The following is a 26,857-nucleotide window of genomic DNA, read 5'->3' as shown; positions in this document are numbered from 1 at the left end:
TAGTATTCTAAGAGAAAAGCTGATGTACTTCATTGATCTACTAGATGTGCCACCTATGGTCTGGTGAGCACATGTTCATTTGTAACACTTACTTTTAGCTAAGATTTGGGAGAAATCACCCAGAATTCATGATTGAAGTTACCAATAAAGAACTGCCCTCTACTAAATAGTAATTTTGCCTCTGCTAAATTTACCTCTTTGAGGATGATCTTTTTTTGGACATGTCCACGAGGCATCATCTTCTATTCGCGACTGAAACCCAACGGTCTTCTTTTCCTTTTTACTGTCTCCACTGTTTGTGGAGTCTTGGTACTTCCTGATAGATGGTGATGTTCTAAGAAGCCAGTCATCATTTTTGGGAGTCAGTAAGCTGAAAAGAATAGACATTAATGGGCTTAGAGAGCACAGAAGGAGATGCCAAAGACATACAAATTAAACGTGAATCAAATGTAATATATGACAAAAAATTAGCAAATAAAAATAAAACCTATGACTAACCCGTTTTTTCTTACTTTTCACTGGAGTATAATTTAAATAATTTTCTGAAGGTTTAATTTGTGTCCCATCACAACAATTTTGGAGAAGAAATTATTTTTTCCTCAAAAAGCTTTTATATGTAGTTGTGGAAATGAGGCTTAGACTTACAAAACCTTTAATAGTCATAGAGTATGACTAAGAACCAGCATATCTATAGAAATAAAAGGTAAGCTAAAATAAGACTTGCAGAACAAAAATGTTCCCAAGTACTAAAAATGAATGGTAGGAATTAAAGCATTACCTGTTTGCTTTAAAACGTGTTTCTCCTTTTCAACTGTTGTAGCACTTTTAGATGTATACAAAGCATGTGAAAGAATTAATCTATGTCCTCATATTATTTTTTTATAGTCAATAAAGCAAATATATAGTAAAAGACATTTTAATTAAAATAAACATCTATCTGATCATTGTATAATCAAACCCAAGCACAAAAAATTGTAAATCTACAACTGTACCTCATGGTGTTTCACTAATAAAAAAAAATTAAAGGTAAAGGTAAAGGCCCTCCCGTTGATCGTCGATTTGCTCGAGCGGGCCCAGTAATGTCTCCATTGGAGACTTTGTTGTTACTGTGTCTGGCATATCAAATACTCTCGGTAGCTTGCCGGGCTCTCCGAGGGGGCGGAGGAATCGAACTCGGTTTGGCCATGTTGGCCGCTTGTAAGGCAAACGCCCTACCCGTATCTCTTTATGGTTTCTGGGTCCTACCTGGCAGTACTCAGAGCTTACTCCTGCTGTGCAAGGGGGATCATTAGGGGTGCTAGGTCCCAGGTTGGCCTTGTGCAAGACAAGTGTCCTATCTGTTGCACTATTACTCTGAACCCTAGCAATTTTTCTTACATAACATTTTATTTAGATAAAGGTGTTATGCTACATATCCCAAAATATTCTACCACCTCTTGTGTTTCTGTTTAAATTCACCATTTGGTTATATGTTCCCCAAGTCCATCAACAATATGAAAATTAAAGTGAAGAATAAGTGGTTGTTCAAAAGTCTGATTCTAAAAAAAAAAATAAATCAATCAAGTTAGATGTCTCACACATCCCCAGGAGCAAAGATGGTCTCTGTCCAGGAATAGGTTGAAAGAGAATTACTAGATTCGTTAATAAATCTCAGGTGACCCTTACCATGGTTCAAATCACATAAATTAATGCCACTAAACTTCTAGTCTGTAGTGATGAGAATATTAAGTAATGTTTACTCACACCATAAATTATTAATAAAAATGAAGAATTAAATGACCATTCAGGGTGCTGTAAAGAAACAAAATTATTACTGGTATGGCTTTAGATCAGCATAATATAATGTATTAAGTTGATACTCTTGGAAAGAATGATTTCTCAGGACCCAAGAATCATTTTCCCATGTGTACTCACCAGTGAATATGTATTTTCACTTTTCTGTCATAATTTTTATCGATGGTACAGAAAAATAAGGAGAATAAAACTATTTCACTGTGAGTAAAAGATAAATTTACTTATTCTGAACCTTTTGAACCAAGGCAAATACAATAACTATATTTCTTCTTGTTATTGTTGAAAAGTTAATGTGATCGAAACTTTAGGCTTTCCCAAAATGTTCTCATTCTCCACTCAATTAAGCTCCTAACATAAGCTAATGTTCATTATTCCTAACACCAATTCTTTGAGATTCTTTATTCGATTTTACATAAAGGCTTTTCTGTAACTTTATTATAAACTCCACTATATTATAACCCCCACTCCTATAAGTACAAGTTTCTCATTTCCCTACAATAAAGATGATTAAATAAAAATTGCTTTGCATTTATTTCTATGCTTACCTATTCACTATTCCTTTAGTAACATCTCAAAGAAAACCACAATTTCTTATGTTACACTCAATATGATTCTAACTCATGTCATCTTTCACTATGGTTTATCTATCTCACATCTTTGTATGATTTACAAACTCAATCTCTCAACTACATTTTCCCCCTAGGTATACAAATGATGTAAGATATTCTATTAAATATCGAATCGAATACTCTCGGTAGCTTGCCGGGCTCTCCGAGAGGGGCGGAGGAATCGAACTCGGGTCGGCCATGTTGGCCGCTTGTAAGGCGAACACCCTACCCGCTGTGCTATCACAAAGTCACCAATGGAGACGTTACTGGGCCCGCTCGAGCAAATCGACGATCAACGGGAGGGCCTTTACCTTACCTTACCTTATTCTATTAAAAAATCAAACCCTAAAAATCTGAAAAAAAAAAAAATCAAACCCTAAACCTAAAGTCAAAACCTTTTCATGTACTTGAAAAACATAATATTCAGTGTCAGTGAAGGTATGGGGGCAATAGTATTTAAGATTTAAAATTAGGAGAACTTGAGTAGTAGCTGAATGTGAAAGAGGGAGGAAAAATAGAGTTAGTGGATTATTGGAAGAATTCTGTGTAGATAAGGGATCAATGGAGGGAAAAATAAATATAATTTGAGGTATCTGAAAAGTATCTGGAAAGATATTTCAAGAAATCAAAGGGTTTAATAGCTATGAAGCTTTTGTGCTAGGTGCTGACTGACCAGTCCTTGGGGGTGACAGAGAGAAAAGAGGAAATATGTTCTTGATGGAGGAGGAGGTAAATTTCTGTGAATTAAAGAAATAGATATTCAGGAGCAAGGTGAAGGTCTAGAAAAATTCACTGATGAAAGTACAATAATGAAACCCAGAAATAGGGACTGGGGAGATGGCTCAAAGTATTGGAACACAAGTGTTGCATGAGCAAACCCACACAGGAGTCTGAGATTCAACTGTGGGCATTCCATGGTATCCCTAACATACTAAGCCAAACTGAAGGAACAAAACCACCAAGACCAAGAAAAAAAAACTGTCCTGCAATGGTAAGGGCCTACTAGAATTGGAAATCATGCATTTTTATTAGGGTCAGGTATACATATGTAGAAGCAGATAAGGCAAGGCCAGCATTTTATTGGCAGAACAAAGCAGTTATGTCCCGGTCCGCCTTCCTCTCTCAACTCCCCCAACCTTCCAAAAGAACAAAGCAGAGGATAAAAGAAATATAGTATACTGATAGTAGAAGAGTTAAGGTCAACTACTTCATTAGAATGTAGGTGTACAAGAAAAGGGAGGAGGGTAGGAAGAGGCTTACAGATAAAATGAGAAGTGAAGGATTTAAATGACTCTTTAGGATAAAATAAGATCAAAATAAGGGCCAGAGCACAATAGTACAGCGGGTAGGGTGCTTGCCTTGTGGTAGGTAGTCCCAGGTTCAATTCCCAGCATCATATATGGTTGCCCCAACCTGACAGGCGTGATCCCTGAGTCAAGAATAAGTCCTGAGTACTGCCAGGTGTAGCTCCAAAACAAACAACAACAACAACAACAACAACAAAAATAGACAAAACAAGACACAACATTTCTTCAACAAATCCACACAGTGGAATGTGGATATGAACAAGCTGTAGGGGAAGGTGCTGGACAATAAAGATAGGATCAAAGATTTTGCTCATCACAGTAGGTGACAGAGAGCAAGTTCCATATCGGTGTGGGATAATGTTGCTGAAGAGAATTGGAGAGAACTGTGCAAGAGAAACACTCTAGCATGGTAATGTATAGATCAACTACCAGGATATTAGAATCCTGAAGAAACAAGGGCACATGGTGTTCTGAGGAAAAGCAGGTGACTTTGAGTGGAGATCAAATTCCCAGTGGGTTAATAATGGAAGACAAGAAAGGAAGGGATGGATTTCAGTATAGCTGATTATACTGAGAATCACATAAAGAAGTTATGCCAGAGAGTAGATAGAGGTTAGAATGAGGAAAAGAAAATTCTGGTACTGAATTTCTGTTCTTTCCTAGATATGATAGAAAGAATAAATCGTCTTTACAATAGTCCTGTCAGAAAACATGACAATTTTGGGAAGTGAATCTTTTTTTTTAGCAGAAAATCTAAACTTGTTTATTTTTGCCATTATGAACAGAAAATTACTTAAAAGCATCTGAAAAATTACATTTCATTACAACTTCTTTTTTTACAGACTTAAAAACTTTCATAATTACATTTCAGTCATACAATGTTTGAGTACCTATCCCTCCACCCTTGCCCATTGTCCATCATTGATGTTTCCAGTATCCCTCCTGCCACCCCAGCCCTTCCCTCCCCAACCACTGCCTCTGTGGCAGGCACATTCCCTCTTTTCTCTCTCTCCTTTTGGGTGTTATGGTTTGCAATACAAGTACTAAATGGCCCTCATGTTTGGTACATAGTCTACTTTCAGCACACAACTACCATCCTGAGCGAGCCCTCCAACCATCATTTACTTAGTTGTCCCTTAAGCTGGGAATTTTGGGGAGTGAATTTGACCTGTTCACATATCAAAATTAACTGGGAAGTTTAAAAAAGCAATGGATTTAGCCTCATTTGTAGAAGGTGAATTTCTTAGTCCTCAATTACTATGCCCCACCAGTACCAGTCTCTTTCTACCTTTTGATTTTTCAAAACTCAGAAGGTGATTCCTCTGAGAAAAGACAAGAGAAACACGTATATTTACATATATATATTCATGTCCACACCTTGGAAAAAAAAGAACTTATGTTACTATCTCCAATTCTAACATAGTTCCAACCAAATCAACATGGTTCATTTTAATTGTCTCCTGTTCTATATGTCTCTCCTGCCCAAAAGTGAAAAATAAAGTGACTATCATTTTTCTTAATATAAGTTTTTACTTAGTCCTCTTGTATGAAAATAATATTCCATAATCACTGTTATCATCTGTACTTTCACCATCATGATCAAATAACTACCACCATATGCTGCTCCAGGCTGTTTCTGCCAATATATATACCTGTCTGAACTCTCTCTCCACCAAGCCCTGGCTAGGCTACCTCTGCTGTAAGAAGGACCCTCTCATTCCTCTCTGGCTGTATGATAGCCTGTGGAGTGAACACGTGCTACCCTTACTCATCTTTTTCAAATCCTAATTTCTTTTCAGTAGCTACTGCCCCAACAACACAAGCTCTGAAACTTCTTGCCAAGACATTTTCCATTATGATTCAAGCTTCAGTACCCCATAATCAAATTAGTTTTGGGGATTAAATAGGTAGAGAACAAAGGTTAATTTTTTTCTTGTCTATGTCTAGTATATCCACCATTATTTGTTTAAAAGACTTTCCTTTCTACCCAAGTGTTTGGCATCTTTGTTAAAAAGCAATTAAATATGAGCGAGGAGGGCTATTTCTGGACTGTTCTATTGATCTACTTATCCATCTTTTTTTAAAGAGCTAAGATCAAACCTAAGTATTTATTCATCTTAACATGAATACCAATGTGTATTGATTTCATAACCTTACTTGTGAATTTCAGGATGGAAAGAAGTAAATGCTACACAGACAGCCAACAGGATACCCTTAAGTGGTTATAAAATGTCAAATAAGAGATATACTATGAAAAAGAATGCCATAGATGAAGAAATATTTGTTGCAATTAAAGGGGTACATTACCTAAGATAATGTAAATTCAAATACATATGCATCTTAAAATATATGCAGAAAAACTGATAAAAGTAAAGGAAAAGCTAGAAGTTTACAATCATATCTCTAGGTTTTAGCATCTCTTCACTATCAATTGATAGGAAAAAGAAAAATTTAGTAGGCTACAAAAATTAAATACACTGCTAATCAATTTAATTCACATATATAAAACATTATACTTAACAACAAAATTTACACTTTTAAAAGTGCACATGGAATACTAACCAAGATGGATAGTATAAAATTGTGCCATAAAACAAATTTCATTTCTAAAGAATGAAAGCTTACAGAATATATAATCATATCAGTGGGTTTTTTTTAAAAAAATAAATAAGATACTTAAAAAATCTCAAGTATTTGGAAATTATGTATTATACTTCTAAATAATTCATAGGTTCAAAATATCTCAAGAAAAACTGGTACACTAAAATAATGAGACAAAAGACAACGCAACAAAAAATTGAGGAATACAGAAGTAGTTAAGTTTAAAGTGAAAATGACTAAAATACTTCTAACTGAAAATTTTCAAATCAATTGATCTATTTCACCTTATGAAACGAGAAAAACAGGAACAAAGGAAGAAAACAATAAAAGGAGAAATCTGAGAAGTAAGCAAATGATAAACACATAGGTAGGTCCATTTAAAAGGGAAAACTCAATTGACAAGTATCTCAGGAATCAGAGGGTATCACCAGTGATACCAGATCTGAGACAGTGAAAGAATATTAAGGCTATTTCCTAAATAAATGCATGCCATTGTAGTCAACAGCTGAGAGTGAATGAGATATACATACTTTTTAAAACTATAATTTGGTAAAACTGACTCAAGAAGTCACATGAGGGGCTGAAGCCATAGCACAGCGGGTAGGGCGTTTGCCTTGCACGCAGCCAACATGGCTGACCCGGGTTCGATTCCCAGCATCCCATATGGTCCCCCGAGCACCGCCAGGAGTAATTCCTGAGTGCATGAGCCAGGAGTAACCCCTGAGCATCGCCGGGTGTGACCCAAAAAGAAAAAAGAAAAAAAAAAGAAGTCACATGAACAGAAATAGCTCCATATCTATTAAATAAATTGGCCTGATAATAAAATATCACATAAAGAAAGCAAACTAGACATTTTCACTGGTAAATTTTATCATATTTTAAAAAATATTACAAATTTCACTCAAAAATTTACCCCATGAAGGAAGGAATACTTCTCATGTTATTATGGAGATATCCAAACCCAACTATTTTTTACAACAAAATAATACTACAAACTAATACTCTTCATGAACATTAATATAAGAACCCTCAAGAAGGTATTAGAAAATCAGATCTAGCAACATATAGAAAAGATACTATATTGTGAGGCTGGAGAGATAGTATGATGGCTAAGGTGCTTGCTTTGTAGTGGCTGACCTAGGCTTGATCATCGGAACTACAAATGGTTCCTGGGCACAGGTAGCTGTAACCCCAAACCCTAAAAGATAAAATAGATACTATATCATGGTCAAATGGGTATTTTTCCAAAATGCAAAGCTAATATTAAAAAAATCTATATCTATCATCACAGTAAAAGAACAAGTGTATTGATACATTAAAATTGAATGTATTGATACATTTGATTGTACTGATAAATGCAGAAAAAATATTGACAAAAATCTGATTACAAAACTCAATAAACTAGGAAAAAAAGTGAATTTACTTCAATATGATAAAAGGTATCCTACCAAAATCTATTTTAAAATTAGATTTATTGGAGAATGACTAAGTGTCTTTTCCTTGAGAAAAAAAGCAAGGCTGTCTTATTTAACTACCTCTCTGCAATAAGACAAGGAGGAGAAACAAGGGAGTAAAGCTTAGGGAGGCAAAAACTGTCATTATTCAGAATATGTGTGTGAACTTGAAATCCTAAGGAATCTATAGAAATAAATCTTTTTAGAAGAAGTGCTTTTAGCAAGAGTGAACTTTACAAGACATTAAAAAAAAGAACGCTTTGTATTCCAACAGTTTTACACTGACAAGAGTCAATATAAATTATGTAAGATAGTTACACTGAGAACTACGGATTGTTACTGAGGCAAATTTTATATAGGGATACCTATATAAAAATACAGATATGCCATATTCAATAATTAGAAAGCAGTATTAGTAAGAAAATCAATTCTCAAACTGATCTAGTCATTAATACCACTTTCTTAATAGAAAGTGATCAACTTAACGCTAAAAATAAAAAGAAAAAACCCTTGGATAACTAAAAGAATTTTTAAAAGAAAAACATAGTTATAATACTGCTTTCAAGATTTACTATAAAACTGCAAAAGCAAAAGAAAATCACACTGACATGAGTGGGTATACAGACAGAAGTATAGAGATAAATATGTGTATACTCATGTCTGTATGTGGGTTCACATCCTAGTAACATCTGAAGATGCATCATGCAATTTAATGATGAAAATGCTTATAATGAAGGTCTGTGTCCAAAATAAACAAATAACTCTACGTGGAGTAATTGAGTTATGTATCCAATTAAAATTGGTTAAAGGATTTAACGTTTATTAATATGTACATGAATATATAATAAAATTGAAAAAAATGCTCATCATCATTAGTATTCAAGTCAGACAACCACAGGCTTTTCAGGATTGTTTCCTAATGACACCCTGAAGAGTATTTTGAGCCAAGTGCAATGAAGACCCCAGAGGCTGGGAAGATCTTGCCCTTTTTCCACTCTTCCCTTAAATAAGAAGTCATCATTTCTCAAACTCTTGTTCTTTCCCTAATCAAAGAAAAAATCACTGTCCCCTTTCCTGACCTAGAAGAAAGCTGTTTTGAAATGTGTAACTTTGTAAATATGTCCTCTCTATCTCAGAATCTTTTCTGTACTAAGAATAGAGGCCATCTGGGCTTCTTATGTGAAGACTCCTTTTCCTCTCTCTGAAACACTGAGGCCCTCAATGACAGATTTACAAACCTTGTCTTTTTTTTTATTTTTGCAGAATTTAGGATATGCATAATCATGGCTACCTGGGGAAATAAACTGAAAGTTTTTCTTTTTCTTTTCCTAATCTGATGTTCAATAGCACAGCGGTAGGGCGTTCGCCTTACAAGCGGCCAACATGGCCGACCCGAGTTCGATTCCTCTGCCCCTCTCGGAGAGTCTGGCAAGCTACCGAGAGTATTCGATATGCCAAACACAGTAACAACAAAGTCTCCAATGGAGACGTTACTGGGCCCGCTCGAGCAAATCGACGATCAACGGGAGGGCCAATCTGATGTTAGGGCTAGAGCGACAGCACAGCCGTGGGGCATTTGCCTTCCATGCAGCCAATATGGCCGACTCACTCGAGTTCGATTCCTCCGCCCCTCTCCGAGAGCCCGGCAAGCTACCAAGAGTATCTTGCCCACACGGCAGAGCCTGGCAAGCTACCCGTGTTGTACTCGATATGCCAAATACAGTAACAAGTCTCATGATGGAGATGTTACTGGGCCCGCTCGAGCAAATTGATGAACAACGGGAGGGCCGTGATACTGTGAATCTGATGTTATTTTGATTACTTGTCCAGTCAGAGAAGAACACAGAGGGGTAGGGATATTTCTTAGGACCTCAACATTAGTCATCAGAGAGCTATAAATTATAGCTAACAGAAGATACCAGTTCATGTCAACCAAAATGGTTTAAAAATGTCAACCAAAATGGTTTAAAAATTTAGTAATCTTAACAATATTAACCCTTTGCTCGCAATTATGTTAAACAAGCACAACTCTGATACTTTGCTGGTGGGGTTGTAAAATATAGCTTTAGGAAGTAATTTGAAGTTTCACAAATAGTTAAACGTAAATAAAATAGTGTATGATGCAGTAATTTCACTCTTAGATCATGGTCACTGTCCTCCCGTTGTTCATAGATTTGCTGAGTGGGCCCAGTAATGTCTCCATTGTGACACTTATTACTGTGTTTGGCACGTCCAATACATTACGGGTAGCCTGCCAGGCTTTTCCGTGTGGGCGAGATACTTGGTAGCTTGCTGGGCTCTCCGAGAAGGGCGGAGGAATTGAACCTGGGTTGGCCGGGTTGGCCGCGTGCAAGGTAAATACCCTACCCGTTGTGTTATTGCTTCACTCCTAGATATTTAAGAAAAAGAAAACAGTGCCAGATAGAATCACACACTGGGTAGGGTGCTTGGCTTTCACACAGTTGACCTGGGTTTGATCCCCAGCACCCCACATGGTCCCCTGAGCCCTGCCAGGAGTGATTTCTGAGCTCATGCAGAGTCAGGAGTAAGTTCTGAATACCGCTGGGTGTGACCACAGAAACAGAAAAAGAAAACATGTCTACTAAAAGATTCATACACAAATGTGTACAGTATTCTATTTCCCTTGGGCCCCAATGTGGAAAAAATGTAAATGTCTGTCCACAAGTTAACCGATAATCTAATCATGGTACATACAACGAATAATTTATGGGAATAAAAAATAAGCAGACTAATGAAACATATAGTGACATGCATATACAACAGATGAGTGAATGAGGTAATAGTAGTATATATACATTAATGGAATTCTACTTAGTTTTAAGATCTGAAATTATGCAGTCTGCCTCTATGTGGACAGAACTGGAAGGTATCATGCTGAGTGAAATCAGAAGGTTATGGACAAATATGATTGATCTATTTCATATATAAAGAAACAAAGGAAGCAAATAACATATGGCCATTGGTAATACACCCAGAGCGTTGGCTTACAGAACTGAGTTTGCCAAAGGGTAAGGCCAGATAGGGTGGGAGGGTGCAGATTTTGAGATACATGTGATGGGTAATGAACACTGGTGGTGGATGTGGTGCTGGATGATTATATGCCTGAAAATTTATTATTAGCAGTACTGCAAATTATGGTGCCTAAATTAAAATTGGAAAACTCAAAACATTAGTAAGCAAAATATACCAGTTACATGTGTAAAGTATATTTTTTTATATAAAGATTTAGAACAAGCAAAATTATCTTAAATAATAGAAATTAGATCATCTGTTGCCTGATTCACTGGGATGTGTGGGAACTTACTTCAAGGTGGCACAAAGTATTTTCTGGGGGTGTTGAGAATTTTCTTTACCAGTTGGAGTATTATTTTGCTAAAAGGTCAAATTTGTGTGCATTTTACTAAATATAAATTATATTTCAATAGTTATTAAAAGCAAAGTAGAAAATAGAAAAAGTAATAAAGAAACATTTAAATATGAAATGTAACAAACTTAGATGTAGAAATCATTTCAAAATTATATTGACCCATTCACTGACTTTGTACCCAATCATTCACTGTATAAGGGACCAGAAACTCAAAAACTCAGATGACCAATGTTTATCACCTTAATACAGCCCAGATAAAATGTGCACAAAATTCTTTGCAGAATTATGACTAATGTAGAATGCCATTCACTGGTAAGATAAAATTATTAGGAATAGTTTCAATGATTCTCATTTAGCATCTGTTGGAGCTGTCAAAGTGATGGTAAATGATCAAAAATCAAGATATGAGAAGAGGCTAAAACTCATGGTATTTTGGGCTGCCAAGCTGTGTAAGTCACTCTAAAGTTAAGAAGTTTTATTGAGCTATATCTCTATAAATTAACACCATAAAATGCTAGAGATGAAACACTGAGCAGGATGGGAAAAGGAAAAACACTCTCAATTCTTCAAGCACAATAAAATTCTAATAAGTCAAAGCCCTCTGAACTTTTCAATTTTGTTCAAATCTTCTATCGCGATAGTCTTTCTGAGAGCTTGAATGGCAAATTTTAAATGTCATTCAAGACCAACTGAATACCACTTGTATTTGCATTCCTTAAAAAGTAGAAAAACATTAACCTTTTGTTTTATTGAATTAAAATGCCATGGAAATGCTGATGTAGTCTTGGGAGACTGGAATACTTTTACAAAGAAGAATAGCTGTCATTTATTAAACACAAAGAACAATTACTTGATAGGATGCCTTCTGACAAAAAGCAGATTGGTATTCTCCTCATAGAAAAGGCATTATAAAAAAAATCTAGCCCAGACCTCTGAGATTTGAATAATTTAAAGCTGCGTTTGGTGCAATTTGAATTTTTCTTTAGGGAGGCAAAGTTAAATACCTTTAATTTGTTCTAATTATTTCAAATTTGCAAGTTAATTATGGCTGATCATTAAATAACAAAAAGGACTATCGTCTCCACAGAGTTTTACCTCCTACCCTCTGCATTACTTAAGCTAGATTTTAGTATGCATGAATTAACTTTCTAAATAATCACACGGTTTGACTAAATGGCTCAGTAAAATGAGCTCTGATCCTCAGAATAAGCATTAATGGACATTAGAAATGCTATTGGGACTCATGTTACTTACATTATAAGTATTTTTAATGGGGCCTTATTTACTAATCTTTATGTACTGCTCAAGTTAGAACACCATATAGATACATTATTCTGCTTTAGTGCAGGAAAAGTCCAATCTCTGAGACAATAAAAATAAATGTCCATTTAACACCAACTAAATTCATTTTGAAATTAATGCAGGGATGTGATGATGGATTTTAATTTGTTTTATCCGTTCATCACAATGAATCAATCTAGCAAAAATAGTCTGCTTGGTCTGTAAATGGAATATTATGGATCTGCTGATGTGCTTAGTTATTCAAGTAGCAAAAGGAGGTCCAATGAGCTAACATTTAAATTCCACCTGCTACTATGAAAGAAAGAAATCATGATTTCTTGTGTTGTGAGTTTCTAGATATTTCTGCACACACTTGGCTACCAATAAATATGAAGCCAGATGGCACATAACCTCACTGCTTAGAACTCAACCACTTTTTAAAACATCCATTAAATTTTCATATTCCCAGAAATAAACCTGTCACTGAACAAAATATTGCAAAACCAAAGAATCTGAAGAGTAAGATTCCAATAAGTTCATATACTGTCATATCTATCAATATGAAATTTATTTATAGATATCCAATAAATATTATCTGAGCATATGTCAGCTCTGTGTTGTGGCATGAAGATACTGAAAGATATTGTCTTTATGGCGATCTTTAAATGTTTACAGGTAAATAAGAAAAGCTCAACAATAAATACATATGTAGAGATATTATGATGTAGTACATAAAAAGTACTCTAGAACGCTGATGAATGTAACAGAAAATTTGCAGGGAAAGAGAGGGATTCATAGCAGGATTCCTCAAAATGTTTGTAACAGGCTCTTCAAGATATGTCATTTTGACATGTGGATTATTAGAGGTCAGACCAACAAAGACCCTGTAGGTTCCCTAGAATGGTTTACAATTTTCCATACTGCCTAGAACACTAAGGCAAGACAAATGTCTAATTACAAAGTATCTGTTTTTCATCATAACTCTCCCTTCTCTTTCCTAGAAGTCTGAGATACCTATTTCACTATATAATCCTCTTTTCTCAGTGGTTTGGAATCTTCATTTCTATGACAATTCTACATGTGTACATAATGAGGTGTTTTTTTTAAAAAAAATCTCCCATTAATATGTCTGATGCTAATTTAATACATACATCAATCCTAGAGGAACCCAGACAGATAGGAGGGGAATTTTTCTCCCACCCATACAAGGTAAGGTGAAAAAAAAATGATAAAGAAGGACTGGAGATCGAGAGTACAGGAGGTAAGGCACTTGGCCTGCATGCCACCACTTTGGCCAACCCTGGTTTGATCCTAGGCAACACATATGGTCACCAGCACTGCATGCAGTTTTCTGGGTACCACTAGGGGTCATTCCTGAGCACAGAGCCAGGTACAGTTCCTGGGCACTGCTGAGTATGACTCTTCCACCTCCAATAAAGGATAGTGGATTAGAAAGCACAATGCAAAACACACTGTGTGGTTTGCAAAACCAAAGAATTTGAAGAGTAAGATTCCAATAAGTCCATATACTGTCACATTCATCAATACAAAATTTATTTCCAGATATACAAGAAATATTATCTGAGCACATGCTATTTGTCAGTTCTGTGTTGTGGCATGAAGATACAGAAAGAGAATAATGTATCTATATGGTGTTCTAACTTGAGCAGTATGTGAGGATGCTCCAAGAAAAGGTGTTTATTCTAGCCTAGTAAGGCATTTAATTATGGGAGCATGTCAAATCCTTTGGAAGTCCTAGATAGAATAATGGTCTCTGGAAGACCATAGAGGCAGAAATAATATAGATATCTATGATGTAAGAAGGAATGGAGTCTGACCTTAAAGGGGAGTTAAGACAATATAATAGTTTAGAAATCAGCTTTGGTGTCAGCAAAACTTGATTCTTTATAGCTATTTTTAAGTTCTGACAGATGTGACTTTTATTTTATTGTTATATGTAGATAGTATGGTTATGATAGTTACATTTATGGTTTGGATGCTCATAATTGTTGCACGTTCCCACCGCAAAACTGAAATGTGACTTCTTAAGCAAGCTGCTGATCCTCTTTGGTTCATTTTCTCAGTAAAATTGTTTTTCAGTAATAGAATGTAACTCATGGGTCTGCTGTGAGGATTAAATAAATACAATATGCAAAAGAATGCCTTAGCATAAAATCACTACCTAAATGCTAGCTTCTATTATGATAATTTTATTTTACTATTACATGAAATACTATTAAAGACAGCATCATATCTAATGCATAGTAAGTATTCAATATTTAGTATAGACTAGCTGACTTGATGGATGGTATAATTGCTGAGAATTGTAAAGAACAAATAGGTTATTGGGGTAAGGGAAGAGATAACTGGTCCGCAGCTGAAAACCTTGAATTTGAGAGACCTGTATGCTAGTCATTTGGAGTCGACAATACCATCATGTGTTTACAAGAACAGGTTTAGAACTCAGGAGAGAAAAGCTGGAGTCTGAGATAAGATTCTACAGCTATCAGCATAGAGATATAATCTGGTCACAAAAATGAACTAAATTCCTACAAAGAGATTTCTATTGGAAAAACAGGATGGAGCTGCCAATATTTAAATAGTAGGTAGAAGTGAAGGAAACAGTAAAATCCTCTGGGGTGGGGGGAAGCAAAAGTCAACAGGGAGTTATCTCCAGCAGAGAGATAAATAGAGAATGAGTAGTGTCCAAAAATCCCTAGAGAAATGATAGATATTAAAAAGATTAGCTTGTCACTTGGTATTGAGAAGTCAAGTAAAATGAAGATTGAAAAGAAGAAAAAAGATTTGGGAATTAGGATGTTTGTGGCTGTGGAGAACATGGTTTTAGTTGACTAAGACAGTAGAGAAGGAATAAGCAGAAGATCAGGAAGTGAGAGCAAAGAAAACACATTATTCTTTGTTCCAAGAACTTTGGAGAGGAAGAGAGGGAGTGATTCAATGACAAGATAAAGATGAGGTTTTGTTGTTTTAAGGAGGTGATTAAAAGAGGTACTGATGCACTGAAATTATTGGAAAAATGGAGGACAATGTGAACCAAAGTAGAAGACATTTGGTATCTATGGGACTTAAAAGCAATCAAGTCTGTCAGACACCTCAAAATAAAAATTACGGAGAGAGACCAGTGTTTCACACAAAGATGTGCCATCCACCAAATAAAAATTAGGAACCTCATTTTTAGTAAAGATGTCACTTAATCTTAATTTTCTCCTTCATCAAAAGGAATGTAGTTAGAATTTCATTCATTAAACCTTTATATTTTAATTTTTCCCAGAAGTAACTAAGGAAGAATTTAGAGAATGATGACAAAGCTGAGCTAAATAAAATCTTGTTCTGTAGTCATTACTAAATCACCTAAGTCAGAGTTCTGTTGCTCACCTCCTAGAAATGACTACAGAATTCTCTATGGTCTTCATTAAGGATAGCTTTCTAAGTCAACTAATACATATTCAATGTAAAATAAGAAAACATGAATTTCAAAATGTAAGAAAATGTTGGGCTGGAGCGATAGCACAGTGGTGGGGTGTCTGCCTTCTATGAGGCCGATCCGGAGGATCCAGGCTGGATTCCTCCGCTCCTCTAGGAGAGCCCAGCAAGCTACTGAGAACATCTCGCCCGCATGGCAAAGCCTGGCAACCTCCCTGTGACGTATTCAATATGCCAAACACAGTAACAAGTCTCACAATGGAGACGTTACTTGGGCCCACTTGAGCAAATCAATATATTAACAACAGGAGTACAGTTACAGTGCAGTGCTAAGAAAATGTTATCAGTCCAAAAGATGAAAATACTAGTTCATATATAAGCATTGCAGTCATAAACAAAATATGAAGATTATTCGCTACACCATCAATTTTCTAAGTGTAGAGCCCATGCCCTACTTTTTTCTTAATCTCCAGAAATGCTTTCCATGGGGAAGTAAACAGAGAAGAGTCCAACCTACACATACTGAAAAAAAATTATCTTAGTTCAGAAGGCATTTGTGGGAATAAAATAGAATTCTAACCAAGTGAACTGTTACCTCTTTGCTATATTATGGACATACATGATCATTCCTAAATCTATAATCTACGTTTGAATTTTATCAAATCCTAGGTTTATAAAGCCTTAAAAATCTTATATGAGAAAGATATTATGAGAGTATATGTTTGGTGTATCCAAAAATATCTTCAAAAATGTAAGTATGTAAGTTACATGCATGTTGTTTTACTGTTTCTTTGGGCAGTTCCAGGAATCAAACTCATGGCTGCACACAAGCAAGTCATGTGTTCTATCACTTGTACCACATCACTGGACCATGAAGCATGCATGGAGTATAAAATTTTATAACCATGGTTAATACAATTCATGACACCAAAGGCTTACAAATTTCTTGGCCAAAAATCATAGTAGTGGTCATTGGCTGTTGTTGAAAATCTCCTTAAAGAAAATTAAGTCTAATGGCCAATCAATATACAGGTAGAGAGTTATGTAAGATTCAAGGTGAGAAACAGCCCATGTCTCTGCTCTCTCTAAAGCAGGGATTTTGTGGTGAGGTGCAAGGATATAAGAATTATTTTCTTAATAATGCAAAGACACTAGTTGTCTACTTTACTTTCGTTATTCTCATTATTATACAGTGAGATTTTTCCATGAGGTACATATGTTACCACAGCAAATTGAATGCAAATGTTAGTATTCAGCTGTCTTCCATTAATCTGATATTAGAGAGATTTTGAAATGCAAACCAACAATATTCTTTCTCACTGAATATTTTTTTGCTTTGTAAACTAGATTTTCCAACAAATATATTACTGAGACCACTCTCCACACACATGAAGGTACCGGCAGAGGAACAAAGGCATGCAGGTCCTGGGGCTGAGATCTCCAAGCCTGCTCATATCGGGGCTGAGCATCCTCCACCCAGATCCTTCATCTTCCAGTAGGCAGGGGTCACACCCACCAACTGGCCCCCTGGCGCCGTGTAATCCCATCAATGGCCAAGACCCAGAGACTATAAAACCCAGCACCCGGAAGACTGTGCGACATCTTATTATCTCATTCTTACTTTGGACAACCTGGCAGGCTACCTAATGTAACCTGCCCACATGGCAGAGTCTAGAAAGCTCCCTGTGATGTACCCAATATGCCAAATACCAGAAACAATGATGGGTCTCATTCTCCTAACCCTGAAAGAGCCTTGAATATGGCACTTTTTAAAATCTCAGAGCTAGGACAAAGGAGACATTACTGGTGCCTGCTCAAGGTAATCGACGAACAACAGGATGATCGTGATTGTGATATTTATATAAAAATAGATACAAAATAGTTTCATCATCTTGAAAAATCCTTCCTCTAGTAATCCTATGTAGTCACATTTGTGTCCATCCCAAATCTCTATCAACAACTTTTATATTCTCTATCTTTATGGCTTTGTCTTTTTCCAGAAACCCATATAAATGCAGCCTAACATGATGCAATTATTTTTTACACTGCCTTCTTCACGTCTAAGTTGTTGCATGTAGCAATGGTTCTTCTTTTCTGAGTAGTAGTCCATAATATGCATTTTCATTTATTTATTCATTCACCCACTTATTCTGACTACTGACAATCAAGCTACTGTGAATAGTAAATTACTAAAGTAAAATAGTAAAATACTAAAGGAAATTCCTAAATTTGAGTCAGAGAGTAAAACTGGAAAAATTACATTTTCATTCTTCTACTTTAATGGTATGTTTGAAGAGGCAACCTATTTCTGCATCTTAACAAAAATTTCTGTGACCACTTTACAAAAATATATCCTACCCAGATCTTTTCCCCTCTGGAGGAGACCAGATATATTCTCTCTTGAACACATCCATTTCTCTCTCTCTTTCTCGCTTTCTCTCTCTGTCCCTCCACGTTTCTCTAAGTAACATTTCTCTTTATTCTTTAATAAAAATGTTATTAAAGGGGCGGAGTGATAGAACAGTTGCTGGGGTGCTTGCTTTGCAAGAGGCCAACCCTGGTTTGATCCTTGGCACCATATATTCTATCGCCCAGACCTGCCAGGACTCTATTCCCTGGCTTTGCTCTCAGGGATCAACTCAACGTACTGCTGGCTGTGGCCCCCAAACAAAACAAAAGAAAAATAAAGTTTACTTTTTTACTCCAATAAAAATAGTAAAAACAAAAATAAATTTAAAAAAGATCCAAATGTCTTGGGAGCAGACTGTATTATTTACACGGAAGAATAATTATTCCCTATTTAGTGAAGAAGAGTCAATGTACCTTCAAATGAACTTGGGAATTTATGGGAGGTTCCATTCCAGCAAGGCATTTTCCCTCTGTCTATTCAGAGGCTCACATTAATCTCATCTGATCAACAAGCGTCACTAAAGCAACATTTTCATTCACTGGCATTCACCGAATTATGTGCTGGCTGAGTAAAACAAATGACAGCAAGGGGACATCAAGGAGCTTCCTATTCTTGGATCAAGTCAAAGATTCTCCTTCTTGTGCTTTGATTGTTAAACAGGGTAAGGACAACCAAGCTGTTGAAAGTAAGACAGAATCAATAAGCCTTCTTTGAAAATCTTGGGCATACCAGCATGCCCACTAGATCTTTCATGCTTCCATACGCCCAATCTAACCATAAGTGTATACACTCACCACTCTCTACTGCAAAGCCCTCAGTCCTGGCTCATGGCCATTGACTGCAGGCAGCTTTGGGCAAACGAATAGCAATTTTGAAAGTCAGTTTTTTAGTCTAGTGGACTCTATTCACAGAACCATCATACACTGAAGTAAATGGGAATGTAAAAGAAAAGTAGGCAAAAAGAAGAGAAAGCATTTTAGAAGGATTAAAAAAAAAAACCCACTTAACAGGACCCATAATTAGAGCAGCCAGCTTTGAGTTGTAAAATCATGCTTCCTAATTATTTACACGAGCCAGGCTCTGGCACCCATTTGACCCACAACCTGCCAACAGTATGAAAAGCTCCAGTGTATAAAGATAAAATGAAAGCCTAAAATACCCCCAGTGTGACTTGTTTAAAGGAAATTAATCATGCTACCTTAATGTTAATAGTTATATATGAGTAACACAAAGGCAGCCCTTTGCATTTTTTTCTCAAATAATGTTTGTTGCTATTGGCATTACTATATAGTTACCAAAAGAATCACAGTTTTTCAATTTTTCAGAATGATCTCTGTTGAGTTGTGCTTTTTACGGGAAGGTTCTGTGCCTGTGTACTCAGTGTCATGCTGGACGGCTGTGGAGAAAAGTAAGAGGCAGGAGCAAGGAACTGCTAAGTATGAATGGGTAATAACCACTCAGCCATGAAAAACAAATCACGACAACACAGTATGTCTATTACGTTCGTTCATTTAGAGGTGCAAATTTCTCCCACACCGCTCAAAGGCTCTGCAAATAAAGAGTCAAAAGATCAGCAACCGTGGTTCAAAAGGTTGACTTCAGACAGCTGGACTCAGACATCTTTGGCACATACCTGCTCTGGAAAGAGAAATTTTGACACCACTTTGTATCTCCAGTGGCCATAAGAATATTCAAAACCTATTTGCTAAAAATAAGGACAGCATAATTATCATAAAATGTTTACTGAACATCAGTTACAACAGTTCATGTAAAGAATTCATGTAAATGAATTCTCACAATAAGCAAATTTAAGCATAAAAAGGATTTTGTTTAAGTGGTTTCAAACTAGATAGTAATAGAACCTTCTGGGAGCGTTCTGAAAATACAGATTCCTAGGCCCCATCATAGCAACTGTGATTTATAGGTTTGGGTAAAATGTCCCACATTTTTTAAATTTCTTCTGTAACACAGATTCAATTTCCATAAGAGGATTAGATAATATCTATAGACACTTTTAGTTGCAAGTTACAATGTGTGTAAGTGTGGGTATAACTCCCAAGTACTGCTCTAAGGGTCACTCTGACTCTGGGCTGGTGACCCAGTTCAATGCTAGGGCATAAGATGACATGCTGCTACAGACTTTTAGCGTCACCAGGACCAAATCAGAGATCTTTGGGGGCCATGCAGACCATACTTGTACATTCTCAGGGGTCCATATGGTTGAAGGAGGTATACCCAAGGCATGCGCCCTAATCTCTCTGTTCCACCAGGCCTCTATTATCATTTTTAACTATAGAGTCACCTTCCTCTACAAAATAATTCATATTTTCACTAGCTATGTAGTTTGTCATTTTTCCTTGTAGCTCAATCAATATGGGTGTTACTACTCTTTAATTCTGCCAATATGAAAGATGAGAAGTGATAGTTAACTGCTGTTTTCTTGATGAATATGAAGCCAGTTAGTTAAGCACGTAGAGATAGATTATTCTAGGTAAAGGAAGCTAAATATAAAAGCACTAAGATGCGAACAAACTGAGCACATTCAAGGAATCAAAAGTTTCCATTGTACTTTGGATATCCTGAGCAATGAGGCAGCAGCATACAATGAGGTTAGAGACATATGTACGGATCATATACTTAAGGAGATGTGTATAAAAACTGGAGTTTAGATTTGTATTTTAAGTTGGAAGTTATTAAAGGATGTCAAACAGAAGTTTTATGTAAATTTTGGCACACCTTTAAAATATTACTACTCTTACTTTTATGTCAAGGACAAATTATGGGAATTTTAAACAGAAATAAGAGCCATTGCAAGCAGGTAAATGCAATAATTTGGATGGAAATGGGGAAGATACCTATTAATGGGTTGGAGAGGAGATGACCAAGTGGTTAATTTTGGAAGTAGGGTCAAGAAGACTTATGAATGGACTGAATATGAAGGGTAAAGGAAGGTTTCTACAATATTTGTCTTGAGTGACAGGGTATAAATTTATTTGAGATAGGTAGTAAGAAATGTAAAAACTAGGTTTTTCCCTAATAAACCGAATCAGAAATGAAAAGGGGGTCATAACAACAGAAACTACAGAAATTCAAAGGATCCTCAGGGAGTACTCTGAGAAACTTTATGCCACGGAACATCAAAACCTCGAGGAAATGGATAAATTCCTAGACTCCTACAGACTCCCAAGGCTGAACCAAGAAGACCTGGAATACCTGAACAGACCTATCACCACCAAGGAAATTGAAATGGTAATAAAAAGTCTCCCCAAGCACAAAAGCCCTGTCCCGGATGGATTCACTAGTGAATTCTTCCAAATCTTTAAAGAAGACTTACTCCCAATCCTCTTTAAGCTTTTCCACGAAATTGAAATATCAAAAACACTTCCGAACAGTTTCTACGAAGCGAATATCACACTGATATCAAAAGCAGACAGAGATACCACAAAGAAAGAGAATTACAGGCCGATATCCCTGATGAACACAGATGCAAAGATCCTCAAGAAACTACTAGCAAATAGAATCCAACTACTCATCAAAAAGATCATACACCATGACCAAGCAGGATTCATCCCAGGGATGCAAGGATGGTTTAACATTCGGAAATCAATCAACATAATCCATCATATCGACAAAAGAAAAGAAGAAAAGCATACGATCATAACAACAGATGCAGAGAAAGCATTTGACAAGATCCAGCACCCCTTTATGATGAAAACCCTAGCCAAAATGGGTATAGAGGGGACTTTCCTCAACATAGTTAAAGCCATCTACCACAAGCCTATAGCAAGCATCAGCCTCAATGGGAAAAAACTGAGAGCCTTCCCTCTAAGATCAGGGATGAGACAAGGATGCCCACTCTCTTCACTGCTGTTCATTATAGTACTGGAAGTACTTGCAGTAGCGATTAGGCAAGAAAAAGATATTAAGGGCATTCAGGTAGGAAAGGAAGAAATCAAGCTCTCACTATTCGCAGATGATATGATACTATACTTAGAGAACCCAATAACCTCCACCAAAAAAACTCTTAGAAACAATAGACTTGTATAGTAAAGTTGCAGGCTATAAAATCAATACCCAAAAGTCCATGGCTTTCCTATACGCAAACAGTGAGAGAGAGGAAAGCTACATGAAAAAAACTATCCCGTTCACAATTGTGCCCCAGAAAATCAATTACCTAGGAACCAGCTTAACTAAGGAAGTAAAGGACCTGTACAAAGAAAACTACAAAACGCTACTTCAGGAAATAAAAGAGGACATGAGGAAATGGAAAGATATCCCCTGCTCATGGGTCGGGAGACTTAACATTGTCAAAATGGCAATACTACCGAAAGCACTGTATAAATTCAATGCAATCCCTATAAGGATACCCATGACATTCTTCAAAGAAATGGAGCAAACACTCCTGAAATTTATATGGAACAATAAGCCCCCGTGAATAGCTAAAGCAATTCTTGGGAAAAAGAAAATGGGAGGAATCAACCTCCCTAACTTCAAACTCTACTACAAAGCAGTAATAATTAAAACAGCATGGTACTGGAACAAAGGCAGAACTGCAGACCAATGGAACAGGGTTGAATACACTGACATCTCCCCTCAATCATATGATCATCTAATCTTTGATAAAGGCGCAAGAAATGTGAAGTGGAGTAAGGAAAGCCTCTTTAACAAATTGTGCTGGCATCACTGGACAGCTACATGCAAAAAAATGGGCTCAGAACTCTGCCTAACACCATGTACAAAAGTAAGATCAAAATGGGTTAAAGACCTCAACATCAGACCAGAAACCATAAGGTACATTGAAGACAAAGTTGGCAAAACCCTCCATGACATTGAGGCTAATGGTATTTTCAAAGATGCCACGCCACTGGCCGAGCAAGTGAAAACAGAGATAGATAAATGGGACTATCTTAAACTAAGAAGCTTCTGCACCTCCAAAGAAACAGTGACCAAAATACAAAGACAGTCTACAGAATGGGAAAGGATATTCACTGAATACACATCTGACAAGGGGTTGATATCAAGGATATACAAAGTACTGGTTGAACACAAGAAGAAAACATCCAACCCCATCAAAAAATCGGGCAATGAAATGAACAGAAACTTTCTCAAAGAAGAAATCCGAATGGCAAAAAAGCACATGAGAAAATGCTCTACATCATTAATCATCAGGGAGATGCAGATCAAAACCACAATGAGATACCATCTCACACCTCAGAGACTGGCCCACATTCAAAAGAACAAAAGCAACCGATGCTGGCGCGGATGTGGCGAGAAAGGGACACTCCTTCACTGTTGGTGGGAATGCCGACTAGTTCAGCCCTTTTGGAAAACAGTATGGACGTTTCTCAAAAAATTAGAAATTGAGCTCCCATTTGACCCAGCGATACCACTCCTGGGAATATATCCCAGAGGGGCAAAAATGTGTAGTCATAGTGACATCTGCACTTGTTTGTTCATTGCAGCACTCTTTACAATAGCCAGAAACTGGAAGAAACCTGAGTGCCCAGGTTTCTTTGGTGACTGGTTAAAGAAACTTTGGTACATCTACACAATGGAGTACTATGTAGCTCTTAGAAAAGATGAAGTCATGAAATTTACATACAAGTGGTACAATATGGAAAGTATCATGCTAATCGAAATGAGTAAGAAAGAGAAGGATAGACATAGAAAGATTGCATTCATCTGGGGGATATAAAGTAACAAAATATGAGATTAATACCCAAGAATAGCTGAGATCAACACCAGAAGGATTACTCCATAGCTTAGAGGCCAGCCAGGTATTCTAGGGGAAAGGGCAGTTCAGATAGAGAAGGGAGCACCAAATAAAGGGTGTTTGGAGGATCCTCCCAGGAGGGGAGATGCATGTTGAAAGTAGACTATGGACTGAACATGTTTGCCACGCAATGCCTCTTTTGCAGACCACAACACCCAAAAGGAGAGAGAGAACAAAAGGGAATGCCCTGCCACAGAGGCAGGGTGGGGGGGGGGGAAGGGGAGGATATTATCCATGGTGGTGGAAAATGGGCACTGGTGGAGGGATGGTATTTGATCATTGTATGACCGAAACCCAAGCACAAAGATTTGTAAATCTACAACTGTACCTCATGGTGCTTCACTAATTAAAAAAAATATATATATATAAAAAAATAATGATTCCACTAATTATCTGTAAAAATGATTACTGGAATAACTGAAAAAATTTTCTCTTCTCTGAGTCTGATGCTTCAATTTTTTATCTTAATTCAATATACCTTTACAATATCAACAAATGCATTTCTAGCAATTGATTAAAAGTACCATTTATGTTGCTGTATTTTATATGTTCAATAAATATTTTGGGTATGACTGAAAAAAAAAACTAGGTTTTTCAAACATTCATCTTTTGTCACTTCAGTGGTACTTTTAAGAGAAATTAGTAATCACTATTACTAATCTTCATTCTTGTGTCATAAATTACCTTATAATTAAAATCATGTCTGGAATTAATATCTAGTTTATAGGCATATAAAAGTCATTTCTGTTTTTATTTTAAATTAATCCATACAGTTTTAGCCTCTTTAGCTTACACTGTTTTTCATAGTCTTTGAGGTTACTACGAAAGCTTTACTAGTCTGATCCATTGAAACTTTTACAATGCTGATAGAAGAATTAAATGTATACATATTTATAATATGCTTATAAGGAAATAATAATATATGCTTAAATTAGGTCCTATCCTGTACTCCCTTTGGTCACTGATTTGCTCGAGAGGGCCCAGTAACGTCTCCATTGGAGATTTTGTTGTTACTGTGTTTGGCATATTGAATACATCATGGGTAGCTTGCCAGGCTCTGCTGTGCGGGCGAGATACTCTCTGTAGCTTGCCGGGCTCTCCAAGAGGGGCGGAGGAATCAAACTCGATATGCTTATATAGAATATATAAAATAATGCATGTAATAATGTGCATTAATAATAACTAGTTTTATATGATATCATTGAAGCTATAGAACATCTGGGAGAAGAATTACAATCATCCAAGGACTTCCCATCCTTCTTGGGGGAAAGAATGCATTTTCAATGATATGTGGGAGAGTTGTATCATATTAGGCAGAACCATGACTTACTCATTATTTGGAAATTATTAGTTAAGGAGATGTATATGAATGCCAAGTTGACATGGTGGTAATCTGTTCATGTCAACTTGGTTTAACTACAGTTCTCAGTTAATCAAACAATAACCTCAGTGTTGTTATTGAAGACGTATTAAAAACACAATTACAGATCCAGAGATTCTTAGGTAATTTGGATGAGCGTGATTCAACTTCCTTCCTTCCTTCCTTCCTTCCTTCCTTCCTTCCTTCCTTCCTTCCTTCCTTCCCTCCCTCCCTCCCTCCCTCCCTCCTGTCCTCCCTCCCGTCCTCCCTCCCGTCCTCCCGTCCTCCCTCCCGTCCTCCCGTCCTCCCGTCCTCCCTCCCTCCCTCCCTCCCTCCCTCCCTCCCTCCCTCCCTCCCTCCCTCCCTTCCTCCCTTCCTTCCTTCCTTCCTTCCTTCCTTCCTTCCTTCCTAAGTTTACCTGGCAGTGCTTATGCCCAACTCTAATTCTGTGTTCAGGGATCACTCCTAGAGGGGCTTGGCAGACAATACATGGTGCCAAGGGTCGAACCCCAATTGGAAGTATGAAATGCCCTATCCATTGTGCTATTGCTCTGGCCCTCATTCAATTTTTTGAAAAGTCTTGAAAGAACTGAAGTTCCTCCTGAAAAAGATGAAAGACCCCATTATGGATTGCAGCTTCAGGTGGTACTAAAGAGTTTCAGTCAGCTCTTTATTTCAGTCTACTTAATGGCCTTCAGACTGCCTCGTGGAAGCCAATTCTCTGCAATGTCTCACAGTAAATATTCCCTACTGGTTCTGTTTCTCTGGTTGACCCTGACTGATACAATCCTTCACTATGCCATGCAATATAAAAAAGAAAGACTCTTTTTCTATCAAAAAGCCCAGGACTTAGGCTCAAGGTTTAAGAATTAAAGCTTGCACACACTTAACTAAAGGAGAGAATGCCAAAGAGCAAAGTTTTGCAGAAATCAATCTTCTTTACTACAGGAGCAATGTGCAAAATAAATGAGGTAAGTTCAATATAACTGTTCCCTGTAGATTATCAACATTAGTGCTGCTTCATATGTAATAGTTTTTCTGAGACAGGCATCCACCTACAACAAACCAACATGGGCTAATCAAGATCACAACCACATTCTCAGATACTCTCTGATCAAACAGTATGCTCAGAAAGAGTCATTATTTCTATCCATCTTATTTTCAAGGAAACCTCCAGTAATCCTCTCTACCAGGAAGTCCATACTTTCATACTTACAATAAATTAAAAAACTTAGATTTTAAACTTGTGTTTAAGGAACATTGTGTTCCTCTATGTATTCAACTGCTATAAATCAACATTCATTTTTAGCTACATCCAAGCAGTTAGAAAAACCAACTGAACCTGTTGCTAATTAAAAATAAAAACCTATCATGACATCTAAAATTTTTATATTCTTTCGGAGAGAAATATTAGGACTTCTGATAATAAGAATAAAG

General features: G+C 36.7%; 1 protein-coding gene across 1 annotated transcript in view; it reads right to left on the bottom strand.

The window, feature by feature from the left end:
• The window catches only part of KIAA1328 (KIAA1328 ortholog), a 347,137-nt gene that overhangs the window by 73,611 nt on the left and 246,669 nt on the right, over positions 1 to 26,857 (bottom strand). Inside the window, exon 9 of the mRNA XM_056138132.1 lies at positions 195 to 370. Within this exon, the coding sequence (XP_055994107.1) occupies positions 195 to 370 (176 nt within the window). The remainder of the gene's footprint in view (positions 1 to 194; positions 371 to 26,857) is intronic.

The sequence above is a fragment of the Sorex fumeus genome, unplaced genomic scaffold, assembly GCF_029834395.1.
Source record: "Sorex fumeus unplaced genomic scaffold, SorFum_2.1 ptg000128l, whole genome shotgun sequence".
Classification (NCBI taxonomy): domain Eukaryota; kingdom Metazoa; phylum Chordata; class Mammalia; order Eulipotyphla; family Soricidae; genus Sorex; species Sorex fumeus.
The sequence above is the reverse complement of the archived record's forward strand: the minus strand, read 5'-3'. Positions and strand labels throughout refer to the sequence as shown.